This window comes from Somniosus microcephalus, chromosome 21 (genome assembly GCF_052327205.1).
Source record: "Somniosus microcephalus isolate GS21.2 chromosome 21, FLI_Smic_1.0, whole genome shotgun sequence".
Taxonomy (NCBI): Eukaryota; Metazoa; Chordata; class Chondrichthyes; order Squaliformes; family Somniosidae; genus Somniosus; species Somniosus microcephalus.
This window is the reverse complement of record NC_141007.1, coordinates 18,072,639-18,099,044: the sequence shown is the minus strand read 5'-3', so window position 1 is coordinate 18,099,044 and position 26,406 is coordinate 18,072,639. Positions and strand designations below refer to the sequence as shown.

Below are 26,406 nucleotides of genomic sequence, written 5' to 3'. Positions count from 1 at the left end.
ATGGCTCATTGAGGGACGGCACTTCCAACAGTGCAGCACTCCCTCAGTGCTCTGCTGGAGTGTCAGCCTAGATTATGTGCTCAAGTCCTGAGATGGGGCTTGAAACCCATAACCTCTAAATCAGAGACAAGGGTGCAACAAACGTACGAACAATGATGCACAGGAAAAGACCTACTGGTCTGTCCAGCCTGCCCCACACAACTGCGATGCCTGTGTATATACTCGCCACCCCACCCAAAACCATGCGAGCTCCTAAAAAACAGATAAAAACCCAGGCCAATTAAAGAACAAAGAACTTGCATTTATATAGTACCTTTCACAACATCCCAAAGAGCTTCACAGCCAAATAAGGACATTCTGTTTGAAGTGTAGTGACTGCTGTGATGTAGGAAATGCAGCAGCCAATTTGTGCAGAGCAAGCTCCCACAAGCAGCGATGTGATAATTGCCAGATTATCTGTTTTAGTGATATTGGTTGAGGGATAAATATTGGCCAGGACAAACTCCGCTGCTCTTCTTCAGATAGTGCCATGGGATCGTTTATGTCCACCTGATAGGGCAGACGGGGTCTCGGTTTAACGTCTCATCTGAAAGACAGCACCTCCGACAGTGCAGCACTCCCTCAGCACTGCACTGGGAGTGTCAGCCTAGATTTTGTGCTCAAGTCTCTGGAGTGGAACTTGAACCCACAACCTTCTAACTCAGAGGCGAGGGTGCTGCCCGCTGAGCCACGGCTCGCAGCTGTGCTATTACAGATGTGGCCGGGCTGCTGGTCCTCTGAAAGGTCAGACCCACGACCAGCACAGGAACCTCCTGCCCCTGATGTTCAAGTCCGGGTCACAGGAACTGCTGCAGGTTGCGTTTCTAGACCTCGCTGTCTGTTTGCGTCTCTCTACCCTTCTTTTTCAGTGTCTCACTCCCTTTCTTACTGAACACAGAAACATTTTTCCTTTCAACCAAATCCGTTCTTTTATAAAAACATACACAAGCACTCTGTGCCCTCCCAATCTTTCCTGATTCGCAGATTGTTTGTCCATCCCAAAGATCACTTCCTCACCCTGCTTCCCCCAGTCACATTCAGAGTTTGGGAATAACTTGAAAACCTGCTGCAGGGCCAAGTCTCCAGGGACCTCAGCTCTTCACTGCGAGCTGTCAGCGGGGATCAATCGGTAGTGCTCCCACCCGTGAGTCAGCAACACTGTGGGTTCAAGTCCCAGTCCAGGTACTTGTACAGATAATGTAGGCTTCAATGCAGTACTGAAGGAGTGCTATGTTGTCACCTTTTGGGATGAGATGTTGAACCCTGGCCTTACCAGCCCGGTCAGGTGGACATAAAGGATCTTTATTCGAAGGCAAATATGGGAATTCTCCCAGTGTCTTGGTCAACGCTTCATACATAGCCAACACCACCAAAACAGACTATTTATGGGAGCTTGCTGTGCGCAAATTGGGTGCCACATTTTCCACCGTGACAACAGTGATTACATTTCACAAAAGTACTTTGTTGGCCCCAAAGCGTTTTGGGACATCCGGAGGTGGTGAAAGGCGCGCTATAAATGCAACTTCTTTTATTCTCAGTGGTAGAAATCGAGTGGGAAACCCGGCAACTTTCAATTCGATCGGGAGGTCGCTCACAGTCAGCAGCTGATTGTTTGGCCCTTAAAAAGGGAAAAGTTTCGGTGTGATTGCCATCTACCGGATCTGCATCATCAGCTGACCGTCCTGAAGGAGTAAGGATACGAGCACTGGGTGTGATCAATTCAACCAAAATTGCAAAAATCTACTCACACTGTACAAAATCCTTCCGAACCTTAGGTTCTGGGGGCAGCAGAGAGGTTTGTGGAGACACATCTGATGATCGAGCAGCTTTCTCACTCCCTGCACACAACAAAAGAGATAAAAGAGTGGAGTATATTTGTGTATTCTGGGATGTTATTCATTATCGTATGGTGTTAGCCGTGGCTCAGTGGCAGCTCTCTCTCTCACCTCTGAGTCAGAAGGCTGTGGGTTCAAGTCCCACTCCAGAGACTTGAGCCCATTAACTAGGCCGACACTCCCAGTGCAGTGCTAAGGGAGTGCTGCACTGTCGGAGAGGCCGTCTTTAAGATGAGACGTTAATCCGAGGTCCCGTCTGCCCTCTCAGGTGGACGTAAAAGATTCCACGGCATTATTGGAAGAAGAGCGGGGGAGTTCTCCCCGGTGTCCTGGCCAATATTGCTGGGTGTCCTCAGGAAGCTCTCTGACAATGGCATTTTGCGCTGCTATGTCACCGGCAGCAGCCCTCAGGTAGGTCTCAGGTGACCGGGAGAGGGAGGGTGGGGAGCAACTGGGAGAGGCGGAGGGGACTATGGAGGTGAGCGGTGGCTGGCTGTGGCCAACGTTTTTAGTGTGGAGTCAGGAGGAGCACTCCTACCCTTCCCAGCTCCAGATTCAGGTAAGTATGTGTTTTGATTTCTTTTTGGGTTCAATAAAGACTCATTTCTGAAAGAGAATGTTGTTTAATCTAAAGTCTTGTTCAAGACTTTCTACAGCTTTTTACAGAACACACTATGCTGTGATGCATCTAGAACGAAACTGAAAGTAAAACTCCTCTGGACTGCTTGTCTCTCACATGACCTCTGCTGGTCAGGCACAAGTAATCAAAAACACAGACAAATATGCTGTAAGGCATAAGTAATCAAACACAGACAAATATCATCACTATTTGCTGATATCATTACATCTCCCTTTCTTAAAACAAAAGTATTTTACTTTTAACTAACAACATTTAATGAACTTACATTATCATTATCATGATCAAGGTTTTTTACCCTTGCTTTGTGTGTTCACATGAAATATGTCAATACACTAGAACTTGAAGAAAGAATAAGATAACATTACTTCCTTCTTTAACAATAGTCCTTAAATTTGCTCAATGAGTCTCTCAGGAGGCTTCACGTGTCTTGAGGATTTTCTGATTGATTGTCCTTGAATCTGAGTTGTTGCCTCAGATGATTGGTTCTCAGCTGTGTGATCAGGTTGTTCACCAGTATCAGTCTCTTGACCTGCTGTGGCTGGTCCCATGAGAAGATCTCGACGATTTCTTCTCAGAACAGCACCCTCATCTGTCTGAATGGTGTATGATCTTGGTTGAACTTCACTCAGGACAGTTCCCTTCAGAGTCCATGTGTTTGTTTTGTCTTTCAACCTTACTTGGTCACCAGTGTGGAGTTCAGGTAGGTTTTGTGTTCCTCTGTCATGGTAGTACTTTTGCTTTTCTTTCTGTTGCTCTTTGAACTTCCTCACTTTCTCCCTCTTTTGTTTTCAGGAGGTTCTCCGGGATGGGTAGGTTTGACCTTAGCCGACGTCCCATCAGGAGTTGGGCTGGTGACATACCACACTCGAGCGGCGTTGTGCGGTATACAAGCATGCTCTGGTAGAAGTCAGTTCCACTGTCTTTTGCCTTGTACTTCAGTCTTTTCACTGTGTTTGCGGGCTCTCCTGGGTCAACAGCTCTGGACAACGTGTCTGCTGTATACATCAGCTTACCCGGTGTGTACGCAACATTCAGTTCATCATAGACTGTCTCTCCTTCGCTTTCCACATCGAGGACTCTCTTTACCAGGTTCAGTCTCTCACAGGCTTTTAAACCTAGTATGGCTTGCACATCCTTTGGCACCACGATTAATGCTAGCGTGTGCTCTCTGTCCTTGTGTTTTACTTTGACAATGCATCTTCCTTTCACTGGTATATCAGTACCTGAGTATCCGGTCACTTTCACTTGTATTCCATGTAACTTTGGTCTGGGTCTAATTCTCTTAAAATCGGTCTCTGATATCACATTAACTTGTGCTCCAGTATCCAATTTAAATGGAATGTGTATGTCATTCACTTTTAGTGTCAACATCCAGTCTCTTTCTTTTTTGTTTTCAGACACAACATCTACATTGAATTCCTCTATCTCGCTTTCATCTACTGTATGGACCTTGCTTTGTTGCGCTTGGTTCTTACAGCAACGGGCATAATGGTTGTTTTTGTTGCATCTATTGCATGTTTTACCATATGCTGGACACTTTCTTGGTGGATGCTGTGTACCGCATTGACTACATGACTTCCGATTGTCTCTTTCATTTTCGTTTGCTGGCCACGTCTCTTTTTTCACATTGGCGCTCTCTTTGTTAAACGGTTTGTATCCGTTCTTTCTCACTGCATCCACGTTGCAGCTACTGTCACTGAACAGCTCCTTTGCCTGCAACTTCACAGTCTCTGTAACCCTACACAGTGCTATGGCTTTTCCCAGGTCTAGATCTTGCTCTCTGAGCAGTCTTTCCCTTAGACCATTATCTCGAATACCACACACCAGTCTGTCTTTTATCAGCGAGTCTGTGAGTCCCCCAAATTCACACGATTTGCTCCGGTTTCTCAGTTCAGTCACATACTGATCAATAGTCTCGCCGATTTTCTGTACACATGTGAAAAATTTGTGCCTCTCAAAGGTCACGTTGTGTTTAGGTATGCAGTAGGCCTCAAACTGTTCCATTATTTTATCTAGCTTCATTTTATCTCCATCATCGGCAAATATGAAATTATTATATACCTCCAGCGCTGCATCACCCACGACATGTAAGAACAGTGACGATTTCTGTTTATTACTTTTCTTGTCAGCTCCGATTGACGCTAAATACAACTCTAAACGTTGTTTGAACCTTCTCCAATTTTCAGCCACATTACCTGACAATTGAAGCGTCGCCGGTGGGTGTAAACCTTCCATTTTTCACTTCGTTAGCTATTCTCTAATGGTAAGCAACGATGTTCTCTTCTGGCTTGCTAATCTGTGGAGAGCTGATTTCGCTTACTTGCCACAATTCCTTTCACTGTCCCATCGAGTTGCTAACTTCAGATGTTTTCTCTTTCAGCCACTTCTGACATCATGTTTTGATTTCTTTTTGGGTTCAATAAAGACTCATTTCTGAAAGAGAATGTTGTTTAATCTAAAGTCTTGTTCAAGACTTTCTACAGCTTTTTACAGAACACACTATGCTGTGATGCATCTAGAATGAAACTGAAAGTAAAACTCCTCTGGACTGCTTGTCTCTCACATGACCTCTGCTGGTCAGGCACAAGTAATCAAAAACACAGACAAATATGCTGTAAGGCATAAGTAATCAAACACAGACAAATATCATCACTATTTGCTGATATCATTGCAGTATGAAGGGTCCCAGACCTGAAACGTTAACTCTGTTTCTCTCTCCACAGATGTTGCCTGGCCTGCGGAGTATTTCCAGCATTTTCTGTTGTTATTTCAGATTTCCAGCATCCGCAGTATTTTGCTATTGTATTACCTTTTTGGTGGCGGCTGCAGCGGCCCTTCAAGGACTGCTGGTTAGGCTGCATGTAGACCGCGCTTTCCTGAATGCAGCTGGCCCGGTGCCCACTGCGTTCTAGGCGACCCAATTTGGTAAAGGAGGCGTCAAGCAGGCGTTGGGCCCCTCATTTAAAAACGCAAAGAGCCTAACGTCTCAGGTTTCCACCCCTCCAGGATTGCCCTGGAGTCTCCGGGAATTAAAGGCTAATCCCCACCACACTGCTGCGAGCAATCCCGGGAGAAAAATCACAGGGGCAATAAAAATTGAGAGTTTTTAAAATTCTATTTGAACACTTTTGTTTTATCCGTAGGTGCAGCAAGCAGTTAGGAAGGCAAATGGTATGTTGGCCTTCATTGCAAGAGGATTTGAGTACAGGAGCAAGGATCTCTTCACCTCCCACAGACCTTCCCTTTTGTTCTTTCATCCCCTCCTCCATTTCCCAGCCCCCAAACTTGCTTTTTAATGTTTCATTTCCTGCTTTTTTCTCAGTTCTGACGAAGGGTCTTTGACCTCAAACGTTGACTCTGTTTTTCCACGGATGTTGCCTGGCCTGCTGAGTTTTTCCAGCGTTTCCTGTTGTTATGTCTTACTATAGTTGTACAGGGCCTTGGTGAGACCACACCTGGAGGACTGTGTGCAGTTTTGGTCTCCTTACCTAAGGCAGGATATACTTGCCATAGAGGGAGTGCAGCGAAGGTTCACCAGACTGATTCCTGGGATGGCAGGACTGTCGTATGAGGAGAGATTGGGTCGACTAGGCCTGTATTCACAAGAGTTTAGAAGAATGAGAGGGGATCTCATTGAAACGTATAAAATTCTGACAGGGCTAGACAGACTGGGTGCAGGGAGGATGTTTCCTCTGGCTGGGGGGTCTAGAACGAGGGGTCAGTCTCAGGATACGGGGTAGGACATTTAGGACTGAGATGAGGAGAAATTTCTTCACTCAGAGGGTGGTGAACCTGTGGAATTCTCTCCCACAGAAGGCTGTGGAGGCCAAGTCACTGAATATATTTAAGAAGGAGATAGATAGATTTCTAGACACAAAAGGCATCAAGGGGTATGGGGAGAGAGCGGGAATATGGTATTGAGATAGAGGATCAGCCATGATCATATTGAATGGCGGAGCAGGCTCGAAGGGCCGAATGGCCTACTCCTGCTCCTATTTTTCTATGTTTCTGTGATGAAATATTCCATTCATCACTGCCTGTGACTGTGGTCAGTTTCAGTGTCATTTCCCTTCCCCCCAGTCCTCATTGTATTGTTTATTGGAATGTGCTGGAATGTGCTGTATGTAGGGCTCCACCCATACCTGGCCCCTTTTGTAAGCTAGCTCAGTCTGGCCTCAGTCTCCAGAAGGAAGATACCTCTCTCTCTTACGTGTTACTTTCTAAGTTAATAAAAGCCTTGTTTTGTTTCGCTAACATCGAGTCTCGGAATTATTGAGGCACATCAATTTTATTAACTTATTTTTCAACACTATGGATCAACTCCTGAAACCCGAACGTTTGGATTTGGATCAACATGCTCCGGACGCATCAGCACGCTTCGGACACTGGTTTGAGTGTATGGAATTCTTCCTGGACAATTCCGCAGCCGTCAAAGACGCTACGGACGCTGCGAGGATGAGACTCGGAATTCTGCGGAATTGGGTAAGCCACCGGGTTTACCCCCTCATCCAAGACGCCGGTACGTACCTGGCCGCCTGCAACATCTTAAAGGCGCACTACCAGCAGCCTACGAATGAGGTGTATGCTAGGCATCTGCTCGCTACTCGCGCACAGCGACCTGGGGAATCGGTAGAGGAGTTCCTAAGCACCCTGAAAATGCTTGGCAAAGACTGCAAGTGCCAAGATGTAAAAGCCGCAGTGTACACTGACGAGCTTGTTCGCGATGCCTTTATCACAGGCCTCAGCTCCACTTACATCCGGCAAAGACTGCTGGAAAAAACGGGGTTGGACCTGAAACAGGCTGCGGACACCGCGCAATCCCTGGATGTGGCCCAGAGAAACTCGGACGCCTACTCTTCAGCCCGCGCCGTCCACGCCGCCACGTGTGCACCGAGGGCACCGCCATCTTGGAAGGCATCTTCCCTGCCCGGCAGCCCGACACCGGCGGGGCCCCGCTCTCCCCCCAGAAGCCCTACGACAGCCGCGACGCGTCAGGGACCCAACTGCTACTTCTGCGGGCAGCCAAAACACACCAGAAACCTGTGCCCGGCAAAAGGCACCACCTGCTTTAAGTGCGGTAAGAAGGGGCACTTCGGGAAGGTGTGCAGAGGGAACCCCGCCGGAAAACCAACCGCCGGAAAACCCACCACCGCCGCGTGTGCGCCGTGGGAGCGGCCATCTTGGACGCCATCTTGCCCGACCTCGTGGGGTCCGCCATCTTATGAGCAGACAGCGTGGATGCCATCTTGTATCGATCAGGGCCCTACAGTGGCATCGGTCACAGTGGACCAGACCAGGCCGCACCCGCTATCCAAATCAATGGTGGACATCGAGGTAAACGGGTGCCGGGTTAAATGTTTAATTGACAGTGGAAGCACGGAGAGTTTTATCCACCCTGAACTGGCACAACAACTCTCCCTAAAGGTGGTCCCTGCTCAGGGTACCATCTCTATGGCTGATAAAACCCAGACATCGACCATTCTGGGTTACTGCACGGTACAATTGGGCGTTAACGGAACTGTATACGATAATTTTAAAGTATTAATCATGAAGAACCTATGTGCGAGCGTGATCTTGGGCCTGGATTTCCAGTGCAACCACCAAAGCATCACGCTCAAGTACGGTGGGTCCCAGCCGCCCCTCACAGTGTGCGGTCTGGCTACCCTGAAGGTAAAGCCGCCTTCGCTATTCGCGAACCTTACCCCTAACTGCCGGCCAATAGCGACCAAAAGCAGGAGGTACAGCTGGGAGGACAGGCGGTTTATCGCGACCGAGGTAGACAGGCTCCTGAAAGAGCGCATTATTGAACACAGCAACAGCCCGTGGCGCACCCAAGTGGTAGTGGTAAGGGGTAGCGAGAAGAAACGGATGGTGATCGACTATAGTCAAACGATCAACAGGTACACCCAACTAGACGCCTACCCGCTACCCCGCATATCAGAAATGGTGAACCAAATTGCCCAATACCGGGTGTTCTCCACCATTGACCTCAAGTCAGCATACCACCAGCTCCCTATCAGACCAGAGGACCGCCCGTACACCGCCTTCGAGGCGAACGGGCGCCTCTACCAATTCCTCAGAGTCCCCTTTGGGGTGACGAATGGGGTCTCGGTTTTTCAGAGGGAGATGGACCGCATGGTCGATGACCACCACTTGCAGGCAACCTTCCCCTACCTCGACAACGTCACCATCTGCGGCCACAATCAGCAGGATCACGACTCGAACCTCGAGAGGTTCCTGGAAACCGCACAAAAACTCAACCTCACCTACAACGAGGACAAGTGCGTTTTCAACACCACGCGCCTCTGCATACTAGGCAGCGTGGTGGAGAATGGGGAAATCGGACCAGACCCCGACCGATTGCGCCCCCTACGGGAGCTGCCCCAGCCCAACACTCCCAAAGCCCTGAAAAGGTGCCTGGGGTTATTTTCTTATTATTCCCAATGGGTCCCCAACTACTCCGACAAAGCCCGCCCCCTCTTGAAAGCATCCTCTTTTCCGCTCTCTGCTGAGGCCCACGCCGCCTTCAAAAGCATTAAGCAGGATATTGAGCGGGCCACGCTACAGGCAGTGGACGAGAACACTCCATTTCAAGTGGAAAGTGATGCGTCTGACTTCGCCTTGGCGGCCACCCTCAACCAGGCGGGGCGGCCCGTAGCTTTCTTCTCGAGGACCCTCCAAGGGCCCGAGATCAGACACTCCTCCGTGGAAAAGGAGGCCCAAGCCATCGTGGAGGCAGTGCGCCACTGGCGCCACTACCTAGCCGGCAAACGCTTCACCCTACTTACCGACCAGCGGTCGGTAGCGTTTATGTTCAATAATAAACAGAGGGGGAAGATTAAAAATGATAAGATTCTTAGGTGGCGGATCGAGCTCTCCACCTTCGAGTACGACATCATTTACCGGCCAGGGGCCCTTAACGAATCCCCTGACGCCCTCTCACGAGGGATGTGTGCCAGCGCCACCGGGGATCGGCTACAGACCCTCCACAGCGACCTCTGCCACCCAGGGGTCACGCGGCTGTTCCACTTCATAAAGTCCCGTAACTTACCCTACTCGATTGAGGAAGTTCGGTCTCTGACCAGGAACTGCCGCACTTGCGCTGAGTGCAAGCCTCGGTTCTACCGCCCAGATAGAGCCCACTTAATCAAAGCTACACGGCCCTTTGAGCGGCTCAGCTTAGATTTCAAGGGCCCCCTCCCGTCCGTCGACCGCAATGTTTACTTCCTGAACATTGTGGACGAATACTCCCGGTTCCCATTCGCCTTCCCCTGCCCAGACATGACCAGCGCCACGGTCATTAAATGCCTCAACAGCCTGTTCTGCCTGTTCGGTATGCCGAGCTACATCCATACGGATAGGGGGGCGTCCTTCATGAGTGAAGGGCTACGCCAGTACATGCTGTCCAAGGGGATCGCCACGAGCCGTACCACCAGCTACAACCCCCGGGGTAACGGCCAAGTGGAGCGAGAGAACGGGACAGTATGGAAAGCAGTCACTCTAGCTCTAAGGACCAAGGGCCTCCCTATCTCCCGCTGGCAGGAAGTCCTTTCGGATGTGCTCCATTCGATACGGTCGCTATTGTGTACGGCCACTAATGCCACGCCTCATGAATGAATGTTTGTCTTTCCCTGGAAATCCACCTCAGGCGTATCCATGCCGTCATGGCTCTCCACCCCAGGTCCGGTACTCGTGCGAAGGCATGTGAGGGGCCACAAGACGGACCCTCTCGTGGAGCCAGTACACCTACTCCACGCCAACCCCCAATACGCATATGTCCGGCACGCCGACGGAAGGGAGGACACCGTGTCCATAAAAGACGTCGCCCCAGCCGGCATCGACAACAACCACGGCAATAGCAGCAACAACGATCACAGCAACTCTTACCCACCCACTACTCTTTCAGCACCCCCGGAAGAACATCGACCAACGGCACCCCCACCAACTACCCCTTCAACAACCCTGGCGGCACCCCCGGCAGAGACCCAGGAGGCTACCGGGGACACCCAGCCGACACCCGCGGCACCACAACAGCAACGTCGGTCACAGAGGACTATCAAACCCCCGAACAGACTAAATCGATAGAAGGGGTGAATGTGATGAAATATTCCATTCATCACTGCCTGTGACTGTGGTCGGTTTCAGTGTCATTTCCCTTCCCCCCAGTCCTCATTGTATTGTTTATTGGAATGTGCTGGAATGTGCTGTGTGTGTAGAGCTCCACCCATACCTGGCCCCTTTTGTAAGCTAGCTCAGTCTGGCCTCAGTCTCCAGAAGGAAGATACCTCTCTCTCTTACGTGTTACTTTCTAAGTTAATAAAAGCCTTGTTTTGTTTCGCTAACATCGAGTCTCGGAATTATTGAGGCACATCAGTTTCTATAAAAATATCAGACGTGGGAGTAAAGGCTGTTTGACCAACAAGTCAAGAATCATCTAATCAGGTAACGAAGATTCTGTTCACCAATTGGCCGTGGGAAGGCGGGGCACCCTGAGGCTGGCCGAGTCGGGCGACCGATGGCGGGAGCGTGGGGGGCCGGGCGGTTGGAGGCGGGAGGTCATGTGATGGCACCTCCAGAAATACATCCAATCAGAATTGGCAACCTGATTAACTCCTGCTTCCGGGTCCTGGGCGCCTCCTTTGATGCCTATTCCAAAATGGCAGGTGGCGCACTTCCAGCTCAGGATGCAATCGCACCTGCCACCCGCCTGTAAAACAAGCTCAGCGTCATTCAATTTCTAGGCCTACACTTTAAAAGTACTTATTTAAATACAAATTAGTTCTGTTTTACTATCTTAGTTCAGTTTCAAACTGTACTGCTAATTGAGAGAGAGAGAGAGAGAGGAGGGGGAAATTCTCTATCCACTTAAATGTTTCCAAGAAGCAGGATGTGACTGAGGAAAAGGAGAGACAATCCAAGAGGATGATTCTTGGTGTCAAAGGATTGAGTGATGAGGAAAGAATGGAGAAACTGGGACTCTTTAGCCTTGAAAGGAGGTGAAACAGAGGTGAGTTTATAGAAGGGTACAAGATATTAGATGGGATGAATAAGGTTAATCCAGAGCACGACATCGCGGTAGGCTGGGATACTACAGCAAGGAGGCATCGCCAGAACTGGTGAGAGGATAGTTGATGTCAGGAAAAGCGCCTTCGAGCGCGAGCGGGACCTGTTTCTGGCAGGGGGGGCGATCACCTTGCACAAGAGGTAGGTACGGCATCGAATTACCGGGGCCAGAGTGATCGCCTGGACTAATTTCGATCGCTTGGGGGGCTCAGAGAGGAATTTCCCAGATATTTTTTTCCCCAAGTGGGCCAGGGTTTTTATCTGGTTTTTCGCCAATGTGTGTGTTGTGAGGCACAAGGCATGTGTGGGACAGGTTGGCCGGACCAGAGCATCTTTTCCACTCCCTCATTGTTCACGTGCTGGTACATAAAGAGTGAGCAACACTTGGAGTGGTCTCCAGTTAGGGGATGAGATGGGGAGGGGGGGGGAATGGAAGTTGTTTTGATTTTGGATTGATGAACCTCCCTTGCAGCTACCCTCTGACCCCGTGAATGCAAAGCCGGTGTCAACGTCTCGAGACACTAGGATCTTTGGAATGGGAGGTGGCTATTCAGCCCCTCGAGCCTGGTCCGCAAACTGGCCTGTTATGGAATTCACTGACCTCGTGTTTCTGTACTTTTCAGTTTGCGTTTCACGGCTCGATGCAGACACTCCTTCACCTGGGTGGAAAGTTCAGTGGCAGCCTCACTGGCACGAGCGAGCTTGGACTGTAAATCGGACTTTAACTGAGGGACATCGGGGATCTGAGAGGCTGTGCTGAAACAAAGGGACTCCTGAGAGAAAACACAAAACCGTAAGAAAGATACAAGCATTTTGCATTTATGTAGCGCCTTTCACAACCTCAGGACATCCCAAAGCCCTTTGGAACCAATGAAATACTTTTGAAGTGTGGTCACTGTTGTATCGTAGGAAACGCGGCAGCCAATTTGCGCACAGCAAGCTCCCACAAACAGTCAACTTGATAATGAGCATCCCCCCACCCTTCCGATCCCCCCCGACCCTTCTGATCTCCCCCCCGACCCTTCCGATCTCCCCACCGACCCTTCCAATCTGCCCCGACCCTTCCGATCACCCCCCCAACCTTTCCGATCACCCCCCGACTCTTCCGATCACCCCCCCGACCCTTCCGATCTCCCCCCCGACTCTTCCGATCACCCCCCCGACCCTTCCGATCTCCCCCCCGACTCTTCCGATCACCCCCCCGACCCTTCCGATCTCCCCCCCGACTCTTCCGATCTCCCCCCGACCCTTCCGATCTCCCCCCGGCCCTTCCGATCTCCCCCCCGACTCTTCCGATCTCCCCCCCGACCCTTCCGATCACCCCCCCCGACCCTTCCGATCTCCCCCCGACCCTTCCGATCTCCCCCCGGCCCTTCCGATCACCCCCCCGACTCTTCCGATCACCCCCCCCGACTCTTCCGATCACCCCCCCGACTCTTCCGATCTCCCCCCCGACCCTTCCGATCACCCCCCCCGACTCTTCCGATCTCCCCCCGGCCCTTCCGATCTCCCCCCCGACCCTTCCGATCTCCCCCCGGCCCTTCCGATCTCCCCCCGACCCTTCCGACTGGTGCCGAAGGCCTACCCACCCGACAGCCATCCGGCCTCCCAATCTGGAGACAAAAAATGGTAATCAGGTCCTTCCGTTAAATTCGTCAGGGTCTGAGGGAAACCCTTTCTTCCAGGTTTCTCAACCGCAGAACAGCCCCCCACCCCCGCTCCCTCCGCACCTCCAAGACAAGATCAAGGCCTGATCTTCAGACATTCTCGGTGAGTGAGATATCCCCGGATCAGAATCAGACTTCCATGTCAGTTGTACTAAGGCAATCCACAGTCGCTAATGGGTGTTGGTTACTGGCAGTGACTCTAAGCTGGTATAATGGGCTCCAGAAGTAGCAGCCGTGAGTAAACGCTACAAAAACTGAACTAAACATTTCAGCAGCTGTACCCGATCCTTTCATTTGTCTGGATAAAGCATTGCATCTTGTGCACGTTAGCATGTTCGGTTCCTCACTCATGACCGATTTTCTTCAGACATCCCCAACCTGTCTCATCTCTCCAGGCCTCTCTGACCCAACCATCCCAGCTCTTCAGGCCTTCTCAACCTGACCGATCCTAACTCCCCAGGCCTCACTTACTCCACCTGACGCGCCAAACCTCCCCGACACAGCCTGTCCTGACTCTCAAGGTCTCCCCGACACAGCCTGTCCTGACTCTCCAGGTCTCCCCGACACAGCCTGTCCTGACTCTCCAGGTCTCCCCGACACAGCCAGTCCTGACTCTCAAGGTCTCCCTGATGCAGCCTGTCCTGACTCTCCAGGTCTCCCCGGCACAGCCTGTCCTGACTCTCCAGGTCTCCCCGACACAGCCAGTCCTGACTCTCCAGGTCTCTCTGACACAATCCAACTCTCCAAGCCTCCCCAACCCATCATATCCAATCCAACTCTCATTAGCTTCTTGAATATCTATTGCCTTAGACAGCCTGCTTGAGATAAGAGTTACTGAACCTTCGATTCTCACTAAATGTCCGTGCGTACCATGTAACGTGCATTACATTATAACTCAAAAAAAAGGTCAAGTTGTTAAATTCCGTAAAAGCCTCTTAAAAATGTACTATAAGTTCCCACCAATGAACTAAGTATGTAACCGTCACATTGTACATTGAACTAATGGTGAATAATGATTTTACCTGCACGAATTTGAAATTATCACTCTTATTGGCTAAGATTTCCAATTGGAGTTTCTTCTCTCTGAGCTCAGTGCATTTCTGCTCCAGTTGGGTCCTGATGTTTTTGGCCTGGTTCAGCGCCACTCGCTGCTCCCTCCCGATCAGCCCAATCACCACTTTCAGGGCCTCTTCAATGGCTTCAGTCATTGCAGAAAACTTGTTGGTGATTTCCGATTCCGCTTTCTGCGAGGATCTCTGTGGTGGGAGATAAAGAAAGTGTTCTAAACCCTCGTCCAACCTGTCCAGTGCCACCCAGCACCCACTCCCGGTACCACCCAGCACCCGCTCCTAGTGCCACCCAGCAGCCACTCCCAGTGCCACCCAGCACCCACTCCCGGTGCCACCCAGCACCCGCTCCCGGTGCCACCCAGCACCCACTCCCGGTGCCACCCAACACCCGCTCCCGGTGCCACCCAGCAGCCGCTCCCGATACCAACCAGCACCCGCTCCCAGTGCCACCCAGCACCCGGTCCCGGTGCCACCCAGCACCCGCTCCCAGTGCCACCCAGCACCCATTCCTAGCACCCAGTGCCAAGCCTCTTCGTATTTTCCAAATTCCCGGGTCTCATGGAGGTTCAGCAGATAAGCAATTCGCAGGGTGATTGGTGCAGAGAGGACAAGAGTGAGCAGAGAGAGGGCAAGAGTGAGCAGAGAGAGGGCAAGAGTGAGCAGAGAGAGGGCAAGAGTGAGCAGAGAGCGGGCAAGAGTGAGCAGAGAGAGGGCAAGAGTGAGCAGAGAGAGGGCAAGACTGAGCACAAAGAGGGCAAGAGGGAGCACAGAGAGGCACGTGCCTGAAAAAGTTGTCCCACTCCAAAAAAAACTGGCAACTAGATGGAGGCTTTTATCGTTCAAAATAAAGCAGCTGCCTTCAGGCAGGGCAGAAATCAGTGACCTGAATATTGATCCGCCTTGCCAAGGGTTGCCAACCCCTCCAGGATTGGCCTGGAGTCTCCAGGAATTGAAGATTAATCTCCCGAACACAGCTGGGAGCGACTAGGGAGAAAAATCACAGGGGCATTAAAAAAAATCCTGTGTTTCTTTCATTTTCTTTGAATACTTTAGCTTACCAATTATAAAAATATTGGCTGTCCGAGGTGGGGCGGTTGGAGGTCGGAGGTCGTGTGGTGAAACATCCAGGAATATGTCCAATCAGAGTTGGCGACACTAGCTCTGTCACCACAGCCAATACTGGGCCTCATTTGTTATCAGTGTTCCACCAACACACCCTGGAGCACACACAGCAACACTTCCACTCGTCATTAAGCAGCTGCTCTACAGAACACCGTCCGGTTAGACCGCCTGCTCTCGCTCACTCCCATTCAATAGAATTTCGAAAACCCTAAAACAGAGCTAATCAGGAGCAAGGAGGGAAGTCAAGTGAGATGGGGTAATGGAGCCCTGAGGTTGGTTACATTGAATTGGGCGGCGTAAATGAGCTCCGGACACAATGGCATATCTGGAGGGAGAAGGTGGGGGATTGGAAAAGGAAGGGGATTCTCGAGTGCAGCTGCCTTGCCCTGTTCCTGGGAACGCAGGAACAGGAGGAGGCCATTCAGCCCCTCAGGCCCTGTTCCACCATTCCATTGGATCACGGCTGGTCTGTACCTCAACTCCATTTACCCACCATTGCTCCACATCCCTCAATACCTTACCCAACAAAAACCCATCACTCTCAATATAAGCGATCGTGATTTCCCGCCCAAAGGCCAGAAAATCGCAGGCTGTGGTCTGTGCAATCTCCCGATGGGCCGTCGCGCCGAGGAACTCGAGCGGAAGATCACCCCCTCAATCCCGAAACGGGATTGGGAAACGCAGGCAATTCCCGAGTGCCTCATTGCCAAGGAGGCTGCGGACCAACTCACCGTGATTGACTTGATGTTCTGCTGAACTGTTCCGATCTCAAGCAGGGTCCCCTGTAACTGCTTCTCCATCTCAAGGTCCGTCAGGCGAAGCTCTTTCTGGGAAATGAGAGACCAAATACCATCAAGGCAAGCACGGAATGGGAGTAAATCATTCCTGGTTCACTGACAGTCAGAGCAGGGAGCAGAGGGGCGGGACTGGGGGCAGAGCTCTGCTCAGCATTCGGGAATTATACATACAACTTTCCCCAGGCAGTAGGAATACACCATCAAAGTTATATTCATTAATCAGGAATTATAACCCAATTATTACAAAGGTTCAAATAACAACAGAAAATGCTGGAAACACTCAGCAGGCCAGATCAGGAGCTCACGGGATGTGACCCCGCTATCCGTGTTACTCTGAATGTGACCCCGCTATCTGTGTTACACGGGATGTGACCCCGCTATCTGTGTTACACGGGATGTGACCCCACTATCCGTGTGTTACACTGAATGTGACCCCGCTATCCGTGTGTTGCACTGAATGTGACCCCGCTATCTGTGTTGCACTGAATGTGACCCCGCTATCCGTGTGTTGCACTGAATGTGACCCCGCTATCCGTGTTGCACTGAATGTGACCCCGCTATCCGTGTTACACTGAATGTGAACCCGCTATCCGTGTGTTACACTGAATGTGACCCCACTATCCGTGTTACACTGAATGTGATCCCGCTATCCGTGTTACACTGAATGTGACCCCGCTATCCGTGTGTTACACTGAATGTGACCCTGCTATCCGTGTGTTGCACAGAATGTGACCCCGCCATCCCCGTGTTACACTGAATGTGACCCCGCTATCCGTGTGTTGCACAGAATGTGACCCCGCCATCCCCGTGTTACACTGAATGTGACCCCGCTATCCGTGTGTTACACTGAATGTGACCCCACTATCCCCGTGTTACTCTGAATGTGAACCTGCTATCCGTGTTACACTGAATGTGACCCCGCTATCCGTGTTGCACTGAATGTGACCCCGCTATCCGTGTGTTACACTGAATGTGACCCCGCTATCCGTGTTACACTGAATGTGACCCCGCTATCCCCATATTACACTGAATGTGACCCCGCCATCCCCGTGTTACACTGAATGTGACCCCGCTATCCGTGTTACTCTGAATGTGACCCCGCTATCCGTGTGTTACACTGAATGTGACCCTGCTATCCGTGTTACACTGAATGTGACCCCGCTATCCGTGTGTTGCACAGAATGTGACCCCTCCATCCCCGTGTTACACTGAATGTGACCCCGCTATCCATGTTACTCTGAATGTGACCCCGCTATCCCCGTGTTACTCTGAATGTGACCCCGCTATCCGTGTGTTACACTGAATGTGACCCCGCTATTCGTCTGTTACACTGAATGTAACCCCGCTATCCGTGTGTTACACTGAATGTGACCCCGCTATCCGTGTTACTCTGAATGTGACCCTGCTATCCGTGTGTTACACTGAATGTGACCCCGCTATCCGTGTGTTACACTGAATGTGACCCAGCTATCCGTGTTACACTGAATGTGACCCCGCCATCCCCGTGTTGCACGGAATGTGACCCCGCTATCTGTGTGTTACACTGAATGTGACCCCGGCATCCCCGTGTTACACTGATTGTGACCCCACTATCCGTGTTACACTGATTGTGACCCCGCCATCCCCGTGTTACACTGAATGTGACCCCGCTACCCCATGTTACACAGAATGTGATCCCACTATCCATGTGTTACACTGAATGTAACCCCGCTATCCATGTGTTACACTGAATGTTACCCCGCTATCCGTGTGTTACACTGAATGTGATCCTGCTATCCGGGTGTTACACTGAATGTGACCCCGCTATCCGTGTGTCACAATGAATGTGACCCCACTATCCGTGTTACACTGAATGTGACCCCACTATCCGTGTTACACTGAATGTGACCCCACTATCCGTGTTACACTGAATGTGACCCCGCTATCCGTGTTACACTGAATGTGACCCCGCTATCCATGTGTTATACTGAATGTGACCCCGCTATCCGTGTTACACTGAATGTGACCCCGCTATTCGTGTGTTGCACAAAATGTGACCCCGCCATCCGTGTGTTGCACTGAATGTAACCCCACTATCCCCGTGTTACACTGAATGTGACCCCACTATCCATGTGTCACAATGAATGTGACCCCACTATCCCCATGTTACACTGAATGTGACCCCGCTATTCGTGTGTTACACTGAATGTGACCCCGCTATCCGTGTTACACTGAATGTGACCCCGCTATTCGTGTGTTACACTGAATGTGACCCCGCTATCCGTGTGTTGCACTGAATGTGACCCCGCTATCCGTGTGTTACACTGAATGTGATCCTGCTATCCGGGTGTTACACTGAATGAGACCCCGCTATCCGTGTTACACTGAATGTAACCCCACTATCCGTGTTACACTGAATGTGACTCCGCTATCCGTGTGTCACACTGAATGTGACCCCACTATCCGTGTTACACTGAATGTGACCCCACTATCCGTGTTACACTGAATGTGACCCCGCTATCCGTGTTACACTGAATGTGACCCCGCTATCCATGTGTTACACTGAATGTGACCCCGCTATCCGTGTTACACTGAATGTGACCCCGCTATCCATGTGTTACACTGAATGTGACCCGCTATCCGTGTGTTACACTGAATGTGACCCCGCTATCCGTGTTACACTGAATGTAACCCCGCTATCCGTGTGTCACAATGAATGTGACCCCACTATCCCCGTGTTACACTGAATGTGACCCCACTATCCGTGTGTCACAATGAATGTGACCCCACTATCCCCATGTTACACTGAATGTGACCCCACTATCCGTGTGTTACACTGAATGTGACCCCGCTATCTGTGTTACACTGAATGTGACCCCGCTATCTGTGTGTTACACTGAATGTAACCCAGCTATCCGTGTTACACTGAATGTGACCCCGCCATCCCCGTGTTGCACGGAATGTGACCCCGTTATCTGTGTGTTACACTGAATGTGACCCCGCCATCCCCGTGTTACACTGAATGTGACCCCGCTATCCCTGTGTTACAATGAATGTGACCCCGCTATCCGTGTTACACTGAATGTGACCCCGCTATCCCCGTGTTACAATGAATGTGACCCCACTATCCGTGTTCCACAGAATGTGACCCCGCCATTCCTGTGTGACACTGAATGTGACCCCGCTATCCGTGTTACACTGAATGTGACCCCACTATCCGTGTGTTACACTGAATGTGACCCCGCTATCCCTGTGTTACACTGAATGTGACCCCGCTATCCATGTTACACTGAATGTGACCCCACTCTCTGTGTTGCACTGAATGTGACCCCGCTATCCGTGTGTTACGCTGAATGTGACCCCGCTATCTGTGTTACACTGAATGTGACCCCACTATCCGTGTGTGCTATTCAGCGTCAATGGCAGCGGCGGCGGTGGGAAACGCGAGCGGCGAGGCTTTAAAAGGCCCCCAGAGACCAGGTAGGCCTCACAGTGTCAGCGGCAGCGGCGGCGGCGGGAAATGCGAGCGGCGAGGCTTTAAAAGGCCCCCAGAGACTAGGTAGTTCTCGCAGCGGCAGCGGCGGGAAACGCGAGCAGCGAGGCTTTAAAAGGCCCCCAGAGACCAGGTAGTCCTCACAGCGGCAGCAGCGGGAAACGCGAGCGGCGAGGCTTTAAAAGGCCCCCAGAGACCAGGTAGGCCTCAGAGCGTACCAATCTCCAATCTCAGAGAGGGAGAGAAGTAAAAAGTAATCGAAGTGTGACGTCACCAGAAAGCAGGTAAGTGATTGGTTGGTGAGTATTTCTTTCTTTTTTAAACTCTAACTCTGTGGTTTATAGTTTCTAGGGTCTCTGTGGTGGTAAACCATGGCCCTAAAATATATCATTTATCTGTAGTGTAATTGGTGGGATTGATTTGATTTAATTTAATTTCAATTAATTAAAGGGTAAGTCATGGCAGGACAGCCCGGTGCCGTGGTATGCTCCTCCTGTGCTATGTGGGAACTCAGGGACACTTCCTGTGTCCCTGACAACTACGTGTGCAAGAAGTGTGTCCAGCTGCAGCTACTGGCAGACCGCATTGCGGTGCTGGAGCAGCAATTGGATACATACTGGACCATTCGCAATGCTGAGGACGTTGTGAATAGCACGTTTAATCAGTTGGTCACACCGCAGATAAAGGTGGCACAGGCAGAAAGGGAACGGGTTACCAACAGGCAGAGTAGTAGGCGCAGGCAGGTAGTGCAGGGGTCCCCTGTGGCCACCCCCCTCTCAAACAGATATACCGCTTTGGATACTGATGGGGGGGCTGGCTTACCAGGGGAAGGCAGCAGCAGCCAACTTCCTGGCACCAGGGGTGGCTCTGCTGCACAGGACGGGAGGAAATAGAGGGGGAGAGCTATAGTAATAGGGGATTCTATTGTAAGGGGAATAGATAGGCGTTTCAGCGGCCGCAAACGAGACTCCAGGATGGTGTGTTGCCTCCCTGGTGCAAGGGTCAAGGATGTCTCAGAGTGGCTGCAGGGCATTCTGGAGGAGGAGGGTGAACAGCCAGTTGTCGTGGTGCATATAGGTACCAACGATATAGGTAAAAAAACGGGATGAGGTCCTAAAAGCTGAATATAGGGAGTTAGGAGGTAATTAAAAAACAGGACCTCAAAGGTAGTAATCTCAGGATTGCTACCAGTGCCACGTGCTAGTCAGAGTAGAAATAGAAAGATATTTCAGATGAATACATGGCTAGATGAATGGTGCCAGGGGGAGGGATTCAAATTCCTGGGACATTGGAACCGGTTCTGGGGGAGGTGGGACCAGTTCAAACTGGACGGTTTGCACCTGGGCAGGGCCAGGACCGATGTCCTAGGGGGAGTGTTTGCGAGTGCTCTGGGGGAGGGTTTAAACTAAAATGGCAGGGGTTTGGGAACCTGAGCCGGGAAACAGAGGAAAGGGAAACAAGGATAAAAGCAAAAGACAGGAAGGAGAAAAACAAAAGTGACAGACAGAGAAATCAAGGGTTTAAATCAAACATGGCCACAGTAAATAATAATTCTAAAAGATCTAAGAGTGTTAAAAAAACAAGCCTGAAGGCTTTGTGTCTTAATGCAAGGAGCATTCGTAATAAGGTGGATGAATTAGCTGCGCAAATAGAGGTAAACGAATATGATATGATTGGGATTACGGAAACATGGCTCCAAGGTGGCCAAGGCTGGGAACTCAACATCCAGGGCTATTCAATATTCAGGAAAGATAGGCAGAAAGGAAAAGGAGGTGGGGTAGCATTGCTGGTTAAAGAGGGGCTTTACACAATTGTAATGAAGGATATTAGCTCTGATGATGTGGAACCTGTATGGGTAGAACTGAGAAATACCAAGGGGCAGAAAACGTTAGTAGGAGTGGTATATAGACCCCCAAACAGTAATGCGGAGGTCAGGGATGGCAGTAAATGGGAAATTAGAGAAGCGTGCAATAAGGGCACAGCAGTTATCATGGGTGACTTTAATCTACATATAGATTGGGCTAACCAAATTAGTAACAATACTGTGGAGGAGGAATTCCTGGAGTGTATACGGGATAGTTTCCTGGACCAATATGTCGAGGAACCAACTAGAGATCAGGCCATCTTAGACTGGGTATTATGTAATGAGAAAGGATTAATTAGCAATCTTGTTGTGTGAGGCCCCTTGGGGAGCAGCGATCATAATATGATAGAATTCTTCATTAAGATGGAGAGTGAAATAGTTGACTCAGAGACTAGGGTCCTGAATTTAAATAAAGGAGACTACAATGGTATGGGGTGCGAGTTGGGTAGGATTGATTGGGGAATGTCACTCAAAGGGTTGACGGTGGATGGGCAATGGAAAACATTCAAAGATCGCATGGATGAACTACAGAATTTGTTCATCCCAGTTTGGCATAAAAATAAAACAAAAAAGGTGACTCAACGATGGCTAACAAGGGAAATTAGGGATAGCATAAGATCCAAGGAGAGGACATATAAATTGGCCAGAAAAAGCAGTAAACCTGAGGATTGGGAGCAGTTTAGGATCCAACAAAGGAGGACAAAGGGATTAATTATGAGGGGGAAAATAGGGTATGAGAGTAAGCTTGCAGGGAACATAAAAACTGACTGTAAAAGCTTTTATAGATATGTGAAGAGAAAAAGATTGGTGAAGTCAAGCGTAGGTCCCTTGCCGTCAGAATCAGGGGAATTTATAATGGGGAACAAAGAAATGGCTGACCAATTAAATACATACTTTGGTTCTGTCTTCACAAAGGAGGACACAAATAACCTCCCAAAGATGTCGGGGAACATAGGGTCTAATGAAAGGGAGAAACTGATAGAAATCAGTATTTGTAGGGAAATGGTGTTAGGGAAATTGATGGGATTGAGGGCCGATAAATCCCCAGGGCCTGATAATCTACATCCTAGGGTACTTAAGGAAGTGGCCCTAGAAATAGTAGATGCATTTCTGGTCATCTTCCAAAATTCGATAGACTCTGGAATGGTACCCATGGATTGGAGGGTAGCTAATGTTACCCCACTATTCAAAAAGGGTGGTAGAGATAAAACGGGGAATTACAGACCGGTAAGCCTGACATCGGTATTGGGGAAAATGCTAGAGTCCATTATTATAAAGGATGTAATAGCAGAGCACTTGGAAAAAAGTGACAGGATCGGACAAAGTCAACATGGATTTACAAAAGGTAAATCGTGCTTGACTAATCTACTGGAATTTTTTGAGGATGTAACTGGTAAAATAGATAAGGGAGAGCCAGTGGATGTGGTGTATTTGGATTTTCAAAAGGCTTTCGATAAGGTCCCGCATAAGAGATTAGCGTGTAAAATTAAGGCACATGGGATTGGGGGCAAGGTATTGGCTTGGATAGAGAACTGGTTGGCAGACAAAAAGCAAAGAGTTGGAATAAACGGCTCTTTTTCCGAGTGGCAGGCAGTGAATAGTGGGGTACCGCAGGGATCGGTCCTTTGACTCCAGCTATTCACAATATATATTAATGATCTAGACGAGGGAACTAGATGTAATATCTCGAAGTTTGCAGATGACACAAAGCTGGGTGGAAGTGTGTGCTGTGAGGAGGATGCCGAGAAACTCCAGTATGATTTGGACAGGTTGGGTGATTGGGCAGAAGCATAGCAGATGCAATATAACGTGGATAAATGCGAGGTTATCCACTTTGGTGTCAAAAACAGGAAGGCAGATTATTGTCTAAATGGCAATAGATTGGGAGAAGGGGAAGTGCAACGAGACCTGGGTGTCCTTGTGCACCAGTCGCTGAAAGTAAGCATGCAGGTGCAGCAGGCGGTTAAGAAGGCAAATGGTATGTTGGCCTTCGTAACGAGAGGGTTCGAGTACAGGAACAAGGATGTCTTGCTGCAGTTGTACAGGGCCTTGGTGAGGCCACACCTTGAGTATTGTGTGCAGTTTTGGTCGCCTTATCTGAGGAAGGATGTTCTTGCCATGGAAGGAGTGCAGCGAAGATTCACCAGGCTGATACCTGGGATGGCAGGAATGACGTATGAGGAGAGATTGGGTCGATTGGGCTTGTGCTCGCTGGAGTTTAGAAGAATGAGAGGGGATCTCATCGAAACTTATAAAATTCTAACAGGACTAGACAGACTAGATGCTGGAAGGATGTTCCCGATGGTCGGGGAGTCCAGAACCAGGGGTCACAGTCTAAGGGTAAGCCATTTAGGACAGAGATGAGGAGGAATTTCTGCACCCAGAGAGTGGTGAACCTGTGGAATTCTCTGCCAAAGAAGGCAATTGAGGCCAATTCATTAAATATATTCAAGAAAGTGTTGGATATATTTCTTAAGGCTAAAGGGATCAAGGGATATGGGGAGAAAGCAGGGACAGGGTACTGAATTTGGATGATCAGCCATGATCTCATTGAATGGCGGAGCAGGCTCGAGGGGCCGAATGGCCTACCCCTGCTCCTATCTTCTATGTTTCTATGTTTCTATGTGTTGCACTGAATGTGACCCCGCTATCCGTGTGTCACACAGAATGTGTCCCCGCTATCCGTGTGTCACACTGAATGTGTCCCCGCTATCCGTGTGTCACACTGAATGTGTCCCCGCTATCCGTGTGTTACACTGAATGTGGAAAATGCTGATCAATACCTTTGCACAGGTCTAACAGTTTGTCAGCTTTTACCTTTCTACTCTGCACCTCCTCCTCCAGCGTGACCGCCTCGTGCTTGCGGTGCTCGCTGGTCGTGCAGACGCAGCAAATGAATGTGTTGTCGGTCCTGCAGAAGAGCTCCAGGTGCTTCTTGTGCAGCTTGCACTTGCGTTCCTTGATATCCTGGACGGGATCGGTCAGGGGGTGGTCCTGGAAGGCCGCGCTCTCCCGGTGAGGCTTCAGGTGGTCCTCGCAGTAAGAAGCCAGGCAGACCAGGCACGACTTGGCTGCTCTCAACTTGCCGTCGGTGCAGAAATCGCACGAGGCATCGCCCGGGCCCGCCAGGGGCCTGGCCCCCCCGACCTTGGCGCTCGAGTTGAGGAAGTCTTCCACTATTTCGCAGACGATGGTGTTTCTGTGGAGCGTGGGCCTTGGGATGAAGCTTTCCCTGCACTGAGGGCAGCTGTAGGCCCCGATACTGAACTGCTGGTCCCAGAATCTGCCGATGCATTCCAGGCAGAAATTGTGCCCGCAGGGAATCGTTGCCGGATTCTTGAACACCTCCAAACAGATGGCACAGATTAGCTTTTCCCCGGAGACCCGCAAGTTTGAAGATGGCGACGCCATGCCGAGCCGTCAGCTTCAGACCCTTGCAGCTGAAACCAGGAGCTGGTTTTATTTTCCAGAAGCTGAGCAGGACTGAAAGATTTTATTGCTTGGTTCCTAGATTCCTTCCCAAAATTAGTTAAGTGGGAGGGCAAATGAGGAAACAAAAATTTCATAGGTGAGATTTAATTTTCACCGCTAGCCCATTTGCTTAACCCGAAAATATGTCGTGCAATGTTAAACAATACTTAAAATAGCAATAAAAATTATTTTGACTCCCAGCAGATGGCCAGAGGCACGGTTGATGAAGGAAGATATTAAAATGTCACGACAAATTGTATTTATATAGCACCTTTAAAGCAGTAAATCGTCCCAAGGTGCTGCACAGGAGTGTTATCAAACAAAAAATAGTGACACCGAGCCACATAAGGAGAACTTAGGGCAGGTGACCAAAAGCTTGGTCACAGAGGTGGGTTTTAAGGAGTGTCTTAAAGGAGGAAAGAGAGGTAGCGAGTCGGAGAGGTTTAGGCAGGGAATTCCAGAGCTTAGGGTCCAGGCAAGAGAAGGCAAATGCAGATCTAGATAAAGATACATGGTCAGATACCATGTATGTTAATGATCTAGACGAGGGAACTAGATGTAATATCTCCAAGTTTGCAGACGACACAAAGCTAGGTGGGCGTGTGTGCTGTGAGGAGGATGCTGAGAAACTCCAGGATGATTTGGACAGGTTGGGTGATTGGGCAGAAGCATGGCAGATGCAGTATAATGTGGATAAATGCGAGGTTATCCACTTTGGTGGCAAAAACAGGAAGGCAGATTATTATCTGAACAGTAATAGATTGGGAGAAGGGGAAGTGCAATGAGACCTGGGTGTCCTTGTGCACCAGTCGCTGAAGGTAAGCATGCAGGTGCAGCAGGCGGTTAAGAAGCCAAATGGTATGTTGGCCTTCGTTGCGAGAGGGTTCGAGTACAGGAACAAGGATGTCTTGCTGCAGTTGTACAGGGCCTTGGTGAGACCACACCTTGAGTATTGTGTGCAGTTTTGGTCGCCTTATCTGAGGAAGGATGTTCTTGCCATGGAGGGAGTGCAGCGAAGATTCACCAGACTGATACCTGAGATGGCAGGAATGACGTATGAGGACAGATTGGGTTGATTGGGCTTATACTCGCTGGAGTTTAGAAGAATGAGAGGGGATCTCATTGAAACTTAAAATTCTAACAGGACTAAACAGACTAGATGCAGGAAGGTTGTTCCCGATGGTCAGGGAGTCCAGAACCAGGAGTCACAGTCTAAGGATAAGGGGTAAGCTATTTAGGACAGAGATGAGGAGGAATTTCTTCACCCAGAGAGTGGTGAACCTATGGAATTCTCTACCACAGAAGGCAGTTGAGGCCAATTCATTAAATATATTCAAGAAGGAGTTAGAGATATTTCTTAAGGCTA

The 26,406-nt window shown here is 49.9% G+C and overlaps 1 protein-coding gene across 3 annotated transcripts in view; it reads right to left on the bottom strand.

The window, feature by feature from the left end:
- The window catches only part of LOC147102631 (tripartite motif-containing protein 16-like), a 46,485-nt gene extending 21,402 nt beyond the window's left edge, over window positions 1-25,083 (bottom strand). The window contains exons 1-5 of one of the 3 annotated variants that reach the window (XM_085963308.1): window positions 24,387-25,083; window positions 16,168-16,263; window positions 14,267-14,500; window positions 12,179-12,350; window positions 1,810-1,877 (exon numbers count right to left, since the gene is read on the bottom strand). In XM_085963308.1, the coding sequence (XP_085819434.1) occupies window positions 1,810-1,877; window positions 12,179-12,350; window positions 14,267-14,500; window positions 16,168-16,263; window positions 24,387-24,980 (1,164 nt within the window). In that variant the 5' untranslated portion in view covers window positions 24,981-25,083. Of the gene's footprint in view, window positions 1-1,787; window positions 1,878-12,178; window positions 12,351-14,266; window positions 14,501-16,167; window positions 16,264-24,386 lie in introns of all 3 variants that reach the window. The other 2 variants (XM_085963306.1, XM_085963307.1) reach the window with 2 other exon arrangements.
- Window positions 25,084-26,406: the final 1,323 nt, after the last annotated feature.